General features: G+C 34.2%; 1 protein-coding gene across 17 annotated transcripts in view; it reads right to left on the reverse strand.

The window, feature by feature from the left end:
- Positions 1-17,134, reverse strand: part of LOC6555843 (twitchin) — a 54,739-nt gene that overhangs the window by 36,705 nt on the left and 900 nt on the right. For 4 of the 17 annotated variants that reach the window (XM_026983374.1, XM_026983372.1, XM_026983373.1 and 1 more), the window contains exons 1-21: positions 14,495-14,575; positions 13,767-14,127; positions 11,756-11,786; positions 10,636-10,798; positions 10,038-10,179; positions 9,494-9,635; positions 9,053-9,253; positions 8,676-8,977; positions 7,635-7,858; positions 7,175-7,577; positions 6,423-7,096; positions 4,986-5,333; positions 4,590-4,634; positions 4,161-4,283; positions 4,025-4,084; positions 3,788-3,886; positions 1,921-2,235; positions 1,708-1,833; positions 1,551-1,589; positions 1,225-1,398; positions 667-894 (exon numbers count right to left, since the gene is read on the reverse strand). In XM_026983374.1, coding sequence (XP_026839175.1) covers positions 667-894; positions 1,225-1,398; positions 1,551-1,589; positions 1,708-1,833; positions 1,921-2,235; positions 3,788-3,886; positions 4,025-4,084; positions 4,161-4,283; positions 4,590-4,634; positions 4,986-5,333; positions 6,423-7,096; positions 7,175-7,577; positions 7,635-7,858; positions 8,676-8,977; positions 9,053-9,253; positions 9,494-9,635; positions 10,038-10,179; positions 10,636-10,798; positions 11,756-11,786; positions 13,767-14,079 — 4,152 coding nt within the window. In that variant the 5' untranslated portion in view covers positions 14,080-14,127; positions 14,495-14,575. Of the gene's footprint in view, positions 1-157; positions 389-666; positions 895-1,224; positions 1,399-1,550; positions 1,590-1,707; positions 1,834-1,920; positions 2,236-3,787; positions 3,887-4,024; positions 4,085-4,160; positions 4,284-4,589; positions 4,635-4,985; positions 5,334-6,422; positions 7,097-7,174; positions 7,578-7,634; positions 7,859-8,675; positions 8,978-9,052; positions 9,254-9,493; positions 9,636-10,037; positions 10,180-10,635; positions 10,799-11,755; positions 11,787-12,032; positions 12,055-13,766; positions 14,128-14,433; positions 14,702-15,305; positions 15,731-17,134 lie in introns of those variants that run through there. The other 13 variants (XM_026983382.1, XM_026983381.1, XM_026983376.1 and 10 more) reach the window with 11 other exon arrangements.

Raw genomic sequence — 17,134 nt, forward strand, 5'->3', positions numbered from 1 at the left:
AACAGCTCTTTTTAATTTAATAAGCTGTCAGCTGAGCAACGCTCAAGTCATTAAAAAGCCGTTTCTATTTATATTTAATGTAAGTGTATGTATTTATTGTGTTTTGGTATACGAGTGTTTACAGCGTGTAAAACTGTGAATTTAATCAAATACCCACCGTTATTGTAAAATTAAAGGCTGACATTTCATTCACAAACATAATGGACTGCGTAGAGCAAGAAGTCGGAAGAGGGCAGTGCAAGAATGTTTATATTAAATTTTTCTTAAAATAAAACTAAATAAACTAAAACACTAAAATCAGTTTTAACCGTGAAGGCGGAGCGACAAAAACAGACAGACGTTAAATGGATTATGAGCAACGGTTGGATATTTATGATGAGAGATATTTCAACACATTAAAAAAAAAACTTTATTTATACATACATTTTTTAAGCTATTTACATACATACAAATATATATATATATATATGTATTTATGTATATAAATAACTTATTAAATGTGTGAAAACATATACCGCATTCCAACACACACAGGTTGTGTATTAAGCATGTATTCAACATGTGTACATACATACAAAATTCTTATTGGCGGATAAGTAAATAGCGCATAAATTAAGCGGATGGCATTGGTATGGGCGTATCAAATTAAGTATTGTAAGTGCGTACCTTAGTTTCTTCTACAGGCATCTTTACTTCGGGACCTTTCGTGTCCGGTGTGACAATGGATGGTGTGAGTTTCTCGGATTTGGTCTTATCAATGCTAAAAGGATCATATTTTTCTAAAACAGGCCGCTCATAATTATCCTCAAGAGTTGCTAGAGCTTCAGGCTTCATCAAGTTGGACACTTGCGCCTTGACTGCCTTCGTGGGAGAGAACTGCTCCGTTGCATTTGCCTTCGGTGGATGGATTTAACAGGGGTTAGGATGATTGCATAAAAATATTGCAGTAGGACAAAAAATACAGTCATGGGCAGAGACAAAGATAAGTAAAGAGAGAGAGAGAGAGAGAGAGAGAGAGAGAAAGAAGGAAAGGGAAAGAGACAGAGACAGACCAAAGAAGAGAGCGAGCCAATATATAAAACATTTTCAGTAAAAAAAAAAGGGGCGTAGAATTACCCCAAGATTGAAAGTTCGAAAGATTTCGACAACTAGAAAATATTGAAGACCATAAAATAGACCATTGCAGCAGAGCATTGTTTGCACGGAAGTTTTCAAAGCTGTTACCTTTGTTAATTGCATAGCCTGCTGGGGAGCAGCTTGCTCTTTTACATCCTTTATCACGGGCTTTAAAACTACCCCAAGGAATGATTCATTTTGAATTGGTTCCTTAGTCATCAGATTTCTGATAGAGGATCGACGTCGCTGCTTTATAATATCTAGTACAGATGGTTTGTCGGCCTGCTAGATGCATTTGTCAAGGGGTTTTTACAATTAGTATGGATAAGGGAACTACGATATGCAAAATGGAAAATGTTTTCATAATATAGTTCACGAAGTACATTATGCACATGTTCTTTTGTTAGATCTGTCTTTTTTTGTACTTTACTTACCCCAATATGCTCTTTATTTCCAAAATCCGATTTTTCCTTCTGAAAAGTGTTGCAAAAAATATTTGGTTTTGTGTGGAGAAAAAATTTAAGGTTTCGTGTGCTTAATACTTTCCAGCGCATTTTATTAAAGATGTGACATATGTATGTATATAATTACCTCGGGCTCAATGATGACTGGTTTGAGCACAGCGCCGTCTCGACCGTCATCTTCATCAGGAAGTTTACCTTTGCCGACTTTCAAGCCCTTAGGTTCCTCAGCGCACTTTTCTATAATGTCCGTCTTCTGTATACGTACACAGTTACCAGATAATTGGTTATGTTGCGAGTTATTAGGTTATTCTTACTAAACATAAAACAAAACAAAACATACTTTAGGAATTCCATTTTTCTGGGCAAGAGCCTCAGGATCTTTCTTTCCGCTGTCTAATATGGGTTTTTCCATCTTGTTTGGTATTTCCAGATCACGAGCAAAGTCGGATGGTGTAAAATCGGATTTTTCATATTTTTCAAGTTGTGGACGTTCATAGTCCGGAATTTCTGGTAGCTCATCGTATTTCGGTTTTGGTTTTGCTTTTGCCTTGGTCTTAGGTTTGTGTGCCTCAGGCTTTGCCTCCTCTTTAACTTGGGCGATCGATGTCTTACGCAGCTTTGGCAATTCGTCGGCAGGCTTCTGCTCCTCTATGACCTATACCATACATTTAATATATAGACACAATAACAAATATACAAGTTATGGGAATAGACATGTAAACAGGCACAGAAAGTAGACGTACAGACTTGCACACATACATATAAAACAATAGAGAACACTATATTCGAGAGATTCGACTGTCAGAACTCGTTACTCAGAAACTTTCAAAATTCTTTACAATTATCGATAGAAAGTGATAAGAAAAATAAAATGTGTAAGAATTGGCAAATCAAATGATGAAATGATAAAATATATATATTCTTTAAAGGTGTTGGCGTGGCAATTTTAGGCGATTTATGATGGTGATACATTATAAAACAAACTAGCACAGCGTAGGTGCAGAAACTGCATGCTTAGTCTTAATTTTTAATTGATAGGTAAATTTCTTCAGAAATCGTGTCAAAGTTTCAAAACCTTATTATCGTAATTCTGCAAGATATGCCTTCCGGAGTTGACGGCAAACTTTAAACGGCATTTTCTTTAAAGCATGTTTTTTAAAATTGTGCAAAGCTAGCGAACGTTTTAGAATTCATTTTAAACAGCATACAAAGCTGTTGTATATGGACTACAGATTTTTAAAACAAAACATTTTTACACCCTTTTCAATTGCAGAAGCAGCGAAATTAAAAATAATTATTAATAATAATTATAAATAATTTGTTTGAAGCGTGCTTTGCGGTATTAATTTCCGAATTTCGAAAACATTTTAGTGGTCGTCGATGAGACAAAAAACCCTCTTAAGAAAGTGTTTGGTTTGCTTATTTCAGACTAAAATTGTGGCCAGCATCACTTACACAATCTACGATGTCAGCGGCGATATGTCTTGCAAGATCCTTGAAAAATTTGTTAAACTTTATGTTCACTCTTGTAAAAGAGTTTTTTTCATCTCAGGCATAAATACATAAAATAAATGTTATATGGATTTCCCTACAAATCGAGAGCAAAAATAATAATTTAATAAATAATAACCAGCCCCTAAGGGTAGATCTCCCCTTAAGTTTCTAGAGCTCACTTGATCTAGACGTTTATAAGGACTGACAGAAAGGCCGGGAAAAAGATTAGCTATGGAGATTCCAGAGATGTAGAATTAGATGTAGATGTAGCGGAAGTTTGTTTACTTATGTTTCCAAGCTCCTTCTAACGACCACAAACCGACCCCAATTGTCACGCCAAAACTTTTAAAACATTTATATATTTTTTTTAATTGGTTATTGGTTTTCTAATTTTTATCGATATGCCAAAAAAATTATGAAAGTTCCACGAGCTAGTCGAAACTAGCTTGGTACGGGTATCTGATAGTCGTTATTATGTAATTATGTAATTACATGTAGTCGTAATTATGTTTTTAAATTCAAAGTAGCTTGACAGAGTAAGTAAGCTTTTCCGCTATAGGTTTATTTATAAACGGAATATGAAAAAGTATATGAAAAAGTAAATGTTGGTTTGAAGCAGTTTTATAAGATAAAAAAAATTCTTATTATTCACACATTAAAGGAAAAAAAAACAAAATCGAAAGATTATACTGGTTCTCGTTTAAACCTCTCACCTTTGAAGTTCGCCGTTTTTCAGCAGGTTTTAGCTTGGGAATCTCTTCTTTTAATGGTTGTGAATTTTTGTTAGCGTCAATTGGATTACTATCAACCTGCTACAGGGGAAATGGTTTCTTATAGGTGTATGTACTGGGATTTTAAGGGAGTGACCCAAATGACCCAAAAACGTCACCTCCATGTCACTTGTAGAATATATATATATATATTTAATATATATTTTCTTGGCTACTCACCTCCAATGTTTTTTTGTCTATTATAGATGACCTTCGCGATTCTGTTTTAGATTCCTCGACCTTTTGGTTAAGGACAAAATTGACATATTGCACGGTAAATGCTACAGAGAACAGCAAAGAGCATGATATTACTTACCGCAAGGGATGACCTTCTAGATGATATCTTCTTATCATCGACAGTGATTTCCTCTTTAGCCTGAATAATTGATTTCCGCCGTACGTCAGACGAGACCTCCTCTTTGACAGACACAATACTTGCCTAACCAAACAACAAAACACACAACTATAAACTCAAGTTCAAGTAATAGAACTTTCATACAAGCTTTGAAGAATACTGACGAGAAAGACAAACCAAAGGAGCTAAGACACTAACAAAGTATGACTGCATCTTAATTTGAATCTTCAATCCTGAATTTACAATTTACGATTGATTTGTTATGTGTTGTGTATTGTCTAAATGTACTTTTACAATATAATGCACAAAGAAGATTACTTATGTGTAAGCTGAATTAACGACATTATTATTATGCCCTTTTTAATTCACTTTTTTATATGGTTTTCTTACCTTTCGGTCCACTTTTTTGAGGTCAATTTGTTCCGTTTCTTGTTGCTGCGAATGAAATTTAAAAAATATTTTAAAATTTGTGTTTTTTTAATTCTAATATGTACACATAAAATATTACAAAATAAATCAGTAAGAACATAAGGGTGGTCTAAAGATGTACAAGTGTAATGTACTCTAAATAGCTCATATAGGGCAAATTCCGAGCGGAATTTCCAATGGAGCAATTGCAGGCCATCATACATGAACCAAAAAACAGAGTATACGAATTTAAAGTGGACCACCCTGGGAACATGCTGTGGAGTTTAGAGTGCTAGTAATAATGAGTCTAGATTGTCTAGGCAAAAAATATAAGCAGATATTTGGTGGCAGAGTAGCTGATAAGCCTTTGAATTTTACCTCTCCAGAGTCTTGTTTATTGGTTTTGGTGGGATCTGAAGTAGGTATATCTTTATTAGTCTTAGAATCTGGTCGATCTAGTTTGTCCTTTTTGCCAGAGTTCTTTTGTTTCGATTGGTAAGGTTTTGCGTCAGATTTAGCTTTCTTAGGCTCTGGAACTTCAGGGTCTCCACCATCTTGCATTTCAATTGAACTTTCTTTTACTTCCGGCATGTCTTTATTATCCAGAATTTCTTCCTTTCCGGTGAGTTCTTCTTTTGGGTCGCCCTTCTTTATCTGCTCTTTACTATTTCGCCTATCCGTTTGTGTATTAGATTGACTGGATGGATTTTCATCTTCTTCGATCTCCTTAATGTGTTGAGTGTTTTGTTTTGCAGTGTATTGAAGTGTATTGTTATTGACCAAAACGAAAATTGTTAGATATTTAAAAGATGAGTAAAAAAGATGAGTATAGCATATAAGATAAATATAATTATTAAAAGACTCAAAGACTATTTGTATACAGATTGTATTAAACTCTAAACAACACAAGAGCTGTATTAAGAAAAAAACTCATGTGTGCTGTAGCAGAAGAGCTCATAGATATAAAGTGTCGTCAATGTAGAAAATTTTAGCGGAAAGACTTGTGGAGAAATTCAATTGAAAGTTATACTATAAAATTAATTTTCCGAACGTGGAAAATTATTTAAGTGCAAACCTCTTCACTAGCAAATTGACCAATAGGCTTTAATGTTACACCAAATATGTCCTTAGATGTATTTGACTGGGAAATGTCCAGGGGAGTTTTCGTTGCACTTCTCCTTTTAAGTTTTGGTAATTCATACGTAGTTACTCCAGGCTGTATGGTAAAAAATTACTCTTTATCGGTTGCTGTGTTAAGGAAGTCTTGATTTGTTAATTTAACTTCTAAATTTAAAAAAAATATGGGACTTCACCTAATAATATGCGGAAACGTACATACATGAAACAAGTTTTTAATGGATTGGTCTAACTGCATTTGCTGGGCATTCGAGATGAACTAAATGTTGGTTGGATGTACACGCTGCATTAAATAAAATGCACTTTGTGCGTATAGAGAATCCATTGATAACTATAATTAATTGCAGTCTTGACAATTAAACAGTTTCATTTGTCGTTTTAAACCATCAATTTGATTTGCTAAACTTCGTGTCACTTACTAACCAATATCTTTAAATTTGAAGTTGAGTGCTGGGTCATATTCTGTGAAAATTCCGCATGAACCTCTATGCCTAAAGATTCTTCGCTAATTGTGACGCTTAGGGTGCTATGTTTTTCCATTTTTTTTTCAACGGAAATCTGCTTCGCATTAATATCCTGATCTTCCTCAATCTGTGTTTTCTGTGCGGATACAGACTCTAACTTCTGCTGCCGGTTCTCTACACTTTCTGATATTACTGATTTTTGTATTTTATTTACCTTTCGCTCCTCATCTTTTTCAGTCTTGCTCTTTTCCTTTTCTTTCGGCTTCTCTTCCTTCTTCTTGGTACCTTTTTCTACCGTTATTTTGCACGACGATTCGTCCTTGCCGACTTCATTGGTCACAATAACTTTATAGTTCGATGTGTGCTCTGTCCTTGCTGAGCTAAAAGTTAGTCGTGCTGTTGTTCCATCGAAGGTGGTGGTTATGTCCTTGGTTTCACGTATAAGGGTGCTTCCCTTATACCACTCAACCTTGCACTTGCGGTCTGACTGGGACAGGCTGACTAAAAGCTCAAAAGTCTTCGACTCAGCGACCTTCTGATCTACGAGCTTTCTCGAGATTTCCGGCTTGCAGGGCTTTCGCTCTTCCTCGGGAATGTCAACGAGGTTGACAATTTGGGAAACTGCCTCCCCTTTCTCGTTACTGGCCATCAGCTTGTAGGCGCCCTTGTCACTCTCCTCAACATCGTTGATTTCCAGTTTGACGGCGAACTCTCCTTCCTTTGTCTTTTCTACCAGATAAACGTGTCTCTTGGTCTCTTTTACAGTGTTGGTCTCCTTGTACCAGGTGCACTTCGGTTCGAACTTCGATGCTACTGTGCACTCGATGACCACAGTACGTTTTTTAATAATCTTAATAATTTTGGGCTTATCCTTAATAACAGGAACGACTGGCGGAGAACAAGAAAAGAGGTATTTAAAAACATATCAATTAGGATCGTCTTTGCTTTTGCTAGTCATATACGCACTCTCTATATTCAAGGTAAGGTTTGCATTAAGCTCCCCCAGCGTGTTCTTAATATTACACTTGTAGAGGCCGGAGTCCTCCAGTTGCGGATCTAAAAGCTCCAGCTTAATGTAATATTGATCGCCACGCTGTTCAATAAACGTCTTAATTTTGTTGCTTTCCTTGATGACTTCTCCGTTGCGAAACCAAATTACATCTGGTTTCGGATCTGCCTTCACCTTGCACTCCATTATAACTAATTTACCGTTGTTCTCAGAAACAATGCGCGGCTTTTCTATGAAGGTAGGCCCCTCTCCTTCGGGCTCTGGCTCCGCTTCAATGTTAAGGTTAAGATTTGCGTTTGATTCACCATATTCGTTTTTGACATTGCATCTGTAGGTCCCACCGTCGGTTGCGCCAGGATCCTAAAAGAGATGGATTTAATGATCGTTTGCTGTTATGCTATCCATAATGCACTTCACCTTTATTTCCAGCGTCAGCTCATACGTGTCTTCTGCAATAACTGTGGTGTTAATTTTTATCTTCTTACTCTTCTCCACCAAGTCTTGACCCCTGTACCAAGTGACTTTAGGTTCAGGCTTGGCCTTGCACTTGCATTTCATGGTAATCAATGTGCCTGACTCATTTGGTATGATTCTCGGTTTTTCAATAAAAGATGGCGCAAACCCGTTGGCATCGCTCGCACCTTAATGACAATAAGGCACAAATTTAAGTAATATGCAGTGAAAAGCAACCGAAGAAAAACACGTGGAAGCAAGACTGTTAGCTTGAGACATGGTTTGAATATGTATTGCGGATAGAAATGACCAAAATCAAATGCAGATGCAAACTTTTTAGTTGAAAAAAGTTTGTTTATATATCGGGCAGACATTTAGACGCCGACATAACTAATTGCATGCTTACTACATGGGAAAGGTCTGCTCATGAAATTGTTGCTGTAAAATTAAAGCGTAAAGCAAGAGACTATATCCTAAGGACTGCTAGAATTCCGAATTAATTAAATGAATTAATTTGGGACCAGTAGATCAAGTTTGGAATAAATATTTTTTCCAAATAATTAACTCGCAAAGGCTATACCGAGGTATGTATATCGTATGTAGCTGTTAGTTGTTAGAGTAATCTTTTAATTTAAAAAAAATATTTCGAATTTTGAAGAGCCAATTGAGTACTAGACAATTTTCTTATAAATATCGGAACCATTTTGTGCACACCAAAATAATATATATATTCATATAGTATTAAATTAACCAATTTATAACAGAAATATAGAAATTTTAAGGTTTAATACCAATACGCTTAATTAAACATTACACCAAATTTGAAGGTATATAACTTATACTCGTACTCGTATATTCAAGGAAGGTTCAAGCCTAAAATAAGAGTGCGCTTTACTAGATTGCCCTTCTTAAACTTTCCTCTAATAAGAACAGAATCTGCCTTCAGGTTTACATTTATATAATATAATTATATAAATCACTATATAGGAAAGAAAAATATAGTACCTTGAAAGTTAAGCGCAATGTTTGCATTACTTTCGCCATACATATTTATTGCGTTACAGCGATAATTTCCGCCATCTTCTTTGGTGGGATTTTGAATTTCCAGAGTTAGAATGTAGCTGTCTTTAGTGGTTGCCTTGCGAGTCATTTTCGTTCTTTGATTATTAAAGATTTCCTTATCTGAGCAATACCAGACTATATCCGGAACCGGATGCGCTTCCAAGACGCATTCCATGATGAGTAAGTCTTCTTCTTGACGGATCGTTGGTTTTTTTGGAAAGCGCGGCGACTTTCCATCCGGAATTCTGTATTGAGGTGGAAGAGTTTTAACTTTCGGTATTGCTTATTATCTCTAAATTTCTCTAAATTTGCTGCCTTACTTTTTGGAGCCGCTTTCGAAATTAAGATTAATGGTTGCGACGCCAGAACCGTGCTTGTTTTTCGCTTGCGCGCGATATTCACCCTGGTCAGAGGAGACCACACTGCTAATCTCAAGACACGCAATGTGATAAAGTTTTTGATCCATTGTCAAAGACATTTTGTAGCGATTGGATTCGTTTAGTACAGTCTCGCCATGGGACCTTTGTGCACATAAGGAAAAGTATTTGTAGAAACGTGAAGTAGATTAAATTTTAGTCGAATCCGTTTCTTTCTTCATTCACAACAAGGTGTCACCTATGCCGTTTTTTTTTTTTTTTTGCTATCAGATATATTCGAATATATTTGAGTCTCTCTGTTTGATTTGTTTTTTAATAAACATTACTTATCATTGGGAATTTTCATATGGTGAATATATTATATCGATAAAGTTATTTTCGTACCATATGACTGTTGGCGTTGGATCTCCAACGCATCTACACTCGAACGTTACATTTCCACCATCTTCGCTTTGACGAATTACCGGGCGTTCGGTAAAAGTTGGCTTAATGCCTTCTGCGCTTTCCGGCACGGGGGCTTCGTCGCCTATAGAGTTGAAATATCCATATAGCGCAATTTGAAAATGTCACAGTCTGTTCCAATAACAAGGTCTGTGCGTTAAGAATATTAAATTACCTTTACTATGCCTATATAAATTCATCAAGGACAGTTTTAAGTTACCAAACAATCTAAATTCCTCCTCAAAAGTACCGATAGATAGTTGTATTTCGGTTACATTAAAACGTAAAAAATAAAACACAACACAAATTTATCATAAAGAAACCCCATAAATTGATTTCAAAGTTTTTCACATTTCAAGCATTGTTGAGAATAAATGATAAAGTTATTTCTGCGGCTTTCTTGCAAAACAATAAATTGAAATATTGATTGTTAATAAAAATTAAATGTAAAATTAATGTTCATATCATGCATTCTATTTAGACTTACTGTCGAAATTTAGGCTGATTGTAGCGTTGCTTTCGCCCAATTCGTTTTTTGCATTCACTTTGTATTTTCCAGCATCCTCAACTGTTACATTTAGTATTTCAAGTGTTGCAAAATATGAATGAACGTCTTTGTCCACAGTAAGCTGTAAAAATGCCAATATGGTTAAAAGCCTCAACTACTCCTCGGCAAGCCGATGAATGTTATACATAGTTATAGGTATACATAGGTATACACGACGGTTCGGCTAATAATAAGACCATTTCGACGAGTCGAAATTCAATTCAAATTTAATTCAACCCTATAAAGTTCACATAATATAAAGTTCAATCCTATTTTCACTCGTAGACTAAAAGTGCTTACTAGATTAATTGATAACTATGCAGGAATCGTTTTCAACCCTATAAAGTTCACATAATTGATTAGGATTACTAGTCGAGTCGATCTAACCATGTTTTATTTGCCTTTCAAAAGTACTAGATTTGAGTTTTAAAATTGTATTGCTTCGGTTTCGCTCGATCAACATGATATGAAAAAAAGATTCAATCTTTCCATTATGTGGAGTGTTCATTCGAATATTTATAAATTTAAGTATATATACCTTGTGACGTGCTGATTCTTTAACAGCAGCTCCATTATGGAACCAAATAATGGTGGGGATTGGATCAGCGTTAACGCGGCACTCAAATAATAATCGTTTTCCATCTTCTTCCTGTCGTATGGCGGGTTTTTTCGCGAATGTCGGCGCGAATCCGTCGATTTGTCTACAACGTACGCATATATTAGGTATCGACCTTTTAACTGATTAGCTTATTACATTAAACATATTGTAAGAAGACAAGCATAAAGACATGAATTTGTAATTGCACAAAAAGTTTCAAAAATTAAATTATTTATGGTGTTATTAGCTGTGCTACGAACAAAAAAAGTAATAAGTAAAATATAATAAAAAAGAAAAAGAAAATTTTTTTTTATTAATTTATTTTATTTTTATTATTTTTTTTTTTAATTGGTAAAAATTGAACCATTTATAGTATTCATATTTGGTAGATATGATTATCATACCCGTTACTAGTAGAATAAATGGGTATACTATATTCTTTAAAAAGTATGTAAATATGTATGCCAAAAGGAAGCGTTTCCGACCATACCATGTACATATATGTTAGTATATACATACATATGTACATATATATTGATGAGGATCAAAAGCTGTCAGTCTGTTCGTATGTTCTCGGGTCTCAGGAACTATAGAAGCTAGAAAGCTGATATTAAACATGCTGATTACAGAGCCATAGACGCAATGCAAGGTCGTGTATTAATGTTTCCACGCCCGCTCTAACGCCCAAAAACCGCCCAAAACTGCCACACCCGCACTTTTAATAGATATTTTGATATTTTTTCATTAGTCTTGTAAATTTCTTCGATTTGCCAAAAACACTTTTTGCCACGCTTCCGATAAATGTTTTAATTTATTTTTATTTTATAACTTTTTTCCCAATTTTTATATTTTATAATATATTATGTTATTTTATATTATATTATATTATATTATGTTATATTATATTATGTTATATAATATTATATTATATTATATTATTTTATTTTATATATTATTATATATTATATTATTTATGGACATCTATTTATTTTGACTCTAAGCTGTATGTATTTTACTAAACACATTTAAATACCATAACAATTTATATCGTTTGACTTACCCTTCGTTTTCCAGAAGTGAAAACTTACCATCTGTATTGAATTTAAAACCCCCATTAGTAAAAAGAGTATTATAAAAAGAATAATAATAGCAATTCTAAATATATAATGCCGGTATTATCATGCAGTTCTGCTCAAATTGACAATATTAAATAAGCGTAATCCAACTTATCGTTAAATATTTTGGGCATTTATTATTTAATAGAAGATCAGTTAAAAATAGCATTAGGGTTCATGTTTCTTTAAAAATAAAGCAGTGAAGCTATAAAAATGGCTTACTTTTCTTTTGGTTCGTCAGCAGCTAAAGAATTTTTTACAACGGTAGAGTAAAATGTTATAATTATTTTAATATTTTCGTACACGAAAAAGTAATGAATATAAATTTTTTAAGGAAAATACCCCCTAGTCTTTGTTTTTTTATACAAATCATAAACCATCAAATTATATAAAATAGGAAGCTGTATTCGGCAAGCCGAAACTTATATACCCTTGCAGTAATTGCATACTTGCATATTTAAGATATACGGAATAAAAACTCTTTGAAGGGCGCATATTGACATTAGAAACCATATAAAAGTTTTACTAGTATTATTATATTTCTGTTCATTCGTTACTAAGCAAACTCATATATAAACTCATATATAAAACATTCTGCATGAGACTATCCCAAAAGTCTGCTTCCTTATGCAGGGTATTGTCGAAATCAAAGAAACAAACTCCGGCAAACCGAATATACAGTGGTGGACACTAATTTAGCACACTATGCATGATCGATTTTCTTTTCTTATTTTCTCAGTTGTTAAAATGATTAGATCAGTAATATTTAATTGTGCGGGTAGGTTACTAAGTAGAGAATAGGTACCGTTATTTTCCCCTCTCTAGCTTTTGTATTCTTTCCTTGCCATTCGATTTTATCCAGAAACCCCCAAAATTGGCTGGACACGAATTTAGCACACTCGAATCAAAGCACATTTTTTCAAAAAATCAGAGACTTGATCATATGCTCCTTGACGAATTTAATTATTGCCTTTATATTTTTTTTTGTGCTATATATATTTTTGTTGTGCTATACATCACGTAGATTTTTTTTCATTAAAACGTCTCCTTATCGTCCTGGAAGACACTCCTTGGGTTAATGAAATTTCATTTCTAATCGCCCTTGAACTTATGAAGGGATCAGCTCTGGACGCTTTTTGAATGAGACTGTCCTGCCAGGATTTGGTATTACGGGGTTGGCGTATTTGTTTTTGCCTTTTTGCATTACTATTATTTTCAATATGTTTCAAAACTTTATAAACCATTTTTCGAGAGCAGCCAAGATCCTTTGAAACATATGAAATTGATTTTCCCGCCGATTTCATGATTTGGATGACATTTCGCTGTGCTTCAGTACACCAGCGACCTTTAGCCATTTTAAACCGAAGTTTTTTGTATTTAATTATAACGATCAAAGTGCTCAAGTGTGCTAAATTCGTGTCCAGCTAATTTTGGAGGTGTCTGGATAAAATCGAATGGCAAAGAAAGAATACAAAAGCTAGAGAGGTGAAAATTACGGTACTTATTCTCTACTTAGTAACCTACCCGCACAATAAAATATTACTGATCTAATCATTTTAACAACTGAGAAAATAAGAAAAGAAAATCGACCATGCATAGTGTGCTAAATTAGTGTCCACCACTGTACATATACACAGTTGCGGTCAAAATAATAGTAGTGCCGGTCAAGCAAAAAGTTATTTCATATTATTTTGTCTATTCGTTTTTTACGTTGGAAAAGGTGTTTTTTGGTTTTTTGAAAAGGGTGGGGGCACTACTTTTATTTTGCCTGCAGCTGTACATATGTACTTATGTACCGAAAACATATATATTTCCGCCGAAAATGTATCTAATAAATTGATTCAGTTCAAGCAAAGCGTTTCTTTATGAAGTCCCTATTTATAAATTTTTTCTTTGAAACACTTATTCATTTGCAAGGGTATACATGTATTTTGTTTTTAAAACTGGTCAACTTACGTGTGAAATTTAAATTAATAGACGCAGAGACTTCGCCCGACTTGTTTTTGGCTTTGACTTTATAAAGTCCGGCATCCGTTTCAACTACATCGTCAAGCTCCAATACAACCGTATATTTATTTTCTCCAACGGGCTGAATTTTGAATTTGGTTCGGACATCTTCTACGACTTTATTGTCACTTCGAAACCATTCAATTTCCGGCTTCGGGGATGATAATAACTGACACTCAAATATCAATCGATTGCCATCATCTTCTTGATGCAGTTGTGGCTTCTTAACAAAGCTGGGAGCGAAATCTTCAGCCACCCCCATGCTGAGGGTTTTCTATAACCTTCGTCTTCAACGGATGTGACTCTATAGCTATTTAAAACAAAACAAATTATATTAGGACACTAAAAAATTTTGTGACATATTGTCACATATGTCAGAAACAAGTTTCATTTTGAAAAGTCCACCAAAATATTGTTTGGGAGGTTACATTCAATGTGAATTTTTGTAGCAAGATAACATAATTAAATATTCTTTGGACTTTATCTCATCCCCCCCCCCCCCCCCCCCCCCACCACCACCACCCCTTTCCCCGCTCCCATCGGTTTGTTTCCAACAATGCCATAGGTGAACAGGACATTTCAAATTTTATTTGAAAATAAAAGGAAATTTTGTTACCGTTTGAAAATTGTCCCATATATTAAATTTAAATACTCTATGATCGGGTATTTTACGTTACCTAACAATGTAACTGTAAACTAAGCCGAACACAATAAACCAGAACGTTTCACACGTATTTATGTATTTTAAGTTGCACACGACCCACTAAGTTTTGGAATTCGGAAATTCGATCGCCGTTCCTCATTCAGCATAGATATTGTTAATGGAAAACATTTTACTGAATAAACGAAAATTCATGTATTGCATGTTTATTTTTAGCCGTTCGCAGTCACCGGCTGAGAAATAAACCTGAATATTCGAATACTAAACTCACACAAATATGTATTTATTCGTAGATAGATTCGTGGCTATATATAAATATCCGGATACAACATAGAAAATTTATACAAAATAAAACGGTACAAGGGAAAATCAGAAAAGAGGAGATTCGTTCAAAAGCATTTTCTAAAGCATCTATGAAATAAAAGAATAACATTTTAAAAGAGGTAAGTTAAAAGTTTTTAAAACAAACGCATTCACACTTGGGTCGAACCATGTACTGTTTCGATTTTTTCATAACAGTTTTTGGGCTTTTTCAAAGTCTATTTTTATCAACAACAACGTGTTACACAACGCCATGAACAGATTTCACGCACTTCATTTCTTTACAATATATTAAGAGCATTAAACACTTGCATATCCTTTTGTTTACTTATAAAATCGCCAAAATTCTAGAACAAAAATTTCTTTATGTTCTTCATCACTTCACTTTAGAAATAAAAAGTTAGGACTTAAAAACTTAAAGTATTCATAGCCGTATATATATGTAGTGTACATATACATATGTATGTATGATGAGCAATCGCCCTTAAAATAACATAGTGATGTACAGGAGGGAATTCAAATAAAAAATGACACAAGTTTAGCTGTGGGCAGCCGTAAAATATGAGCATATATTCATAAACTAAACATTTATTTTAAATAGGACCGTTTTAAATATTTCTTTTCACTTGGTACGTACAACTAAGTTTCAAGTAAATTAGATCGATCACAACACGTAATTAAGTCTTCTGCGAAAACGAAGCGTACTCCACGAGCTTTTGTCTATTACTGGCAGGTCTAAAGAATTTGGTGCTCTTGATCAGCAAAGCATATGCACTGCTTTTGTGGTAAGAGCGCAGGCGCGATTTGTTTTAGACAACAACATCTATTTTCTATAGTCTATATACAGAATAATTTTTTATGTGCTCTCTACTAGTAAGGTTTTTCGGGCATGCCAGTACTTTCAATTCAAGTAAGCACATCAGCCCTGCCCTGAACTTTTACCGTTTAATCATTTTGTTTTCCACATTAAACGGTAAATTATGTTTACATTATGTTTTCCACCCGCCCACGCTTGTAGAAGTGGCCAAAATGTTTTTAACATATCAATAGAGATAGGATAAATTGTATAAGTGAAACAAAATCAACACTATTTTTAAAAATGTTGGCGTGGTATTTGTGTTTGGCATAACGATAGAAACTTGAAAGAAAAACAAGATAGAATGCTATATTCGAGTTCCCCGACTAATTGATACCCGTTACTCAGCTAGTGGAAGTGCAAACGAGAAATTTAAAAATTTTCTGAAATATCGGTAAAAACTGGAAAAAAAATAATAAAATAAGAAAAATAAATAAAAAAAATTTGTTTGGGTTTTGGCCGGTTTGTGGGCGTTAGAGTGGGTGTGGCAAAACGTTTTTTGGCAAATCTATAGAAATTTACAAGATTAAACATATATTATATAAAAAAGTACAAAAATATCACATTTTTAAAAGTGTGTTCTTTATCTCTTATAGTTTCTGAGATCTCGACGTTCATGCGGAAGCTTTCGGAAGGACAGTCAGATCGAATCGGCTAGATCCTCTCGGCTACTGAAGCTAATGAAGAATACATTTGGTTTTAAAAATAGTTGATGCGTTGAAAAGTATGCAAGTATTGTTTTTCATTTTGATATTTTTCCTATCACTTACATATGTAATTCTAACGCATACTAATCTAATTTTCTAATCATGTTTAAATTATGTTTTTCCATTTTCAATACAATAAAAATCAGTTCAAATTTCTCCCTAGAAGAGCATAGGATTTATGGTCGACCTTGCAACTTTAATAAAGTATATTTACTCACTTATGCCATCGCCTATAGAGGTTAATTTTTCTGAATAGCTTGATTTGTATGTACATATAATTTAAATCCATTTGATAAGTATATTACGAAAGGGATCAGGGCTAGCATGCATTGGAACGTAATAATCCTTTTGTCAATAAGCTAATTGGGGTAAGATATTAAGCCTATAAAATTTATATTTATGCAGGGAAACATGTACACTCAAAAATGCTGACATAAACTCACACGAAACAAGAGGACAATGGTTTTGGCAAGCCGAAGCTTATATTCCCTTGCATGAACAATATTTTGATCACATTAAAACGAATATTATACATTTAAAAAAATTATCCGATGTGTCACTCCCACAATTTCAAAATATATTTTTATTTTCTTAAACTTTATTATTACGTTACCCTATACTCGTAGACTAAAAAGGCATGCTAGATTCGCTGAAAAGTATGTAACAGAGACGTTTCCGACCATATAAGGTATACATATTCTTGATCCGAGTCGATCTGGTCATGTCGTTTGTCCGTCCGTCTGTCCGTATGAACGCCTCGATCTCAGGTACT

Source organism: Drosophila erecta, unplaced genomic scaffold (genome assembly GCF_003286155.1).
Source record: "Drosophila erecta strain 14021-0224.00,06,07 unplaced genomic scaffold, DereRS2 tig00000294-arrow-arrow-pilon, whole genome shotgun sequence".
NCBI lineage: Eukaryota > Metazoa > Arthropoda > Insecta > Diptera > Drosophilidae > Drosophila > Drosophila erecta.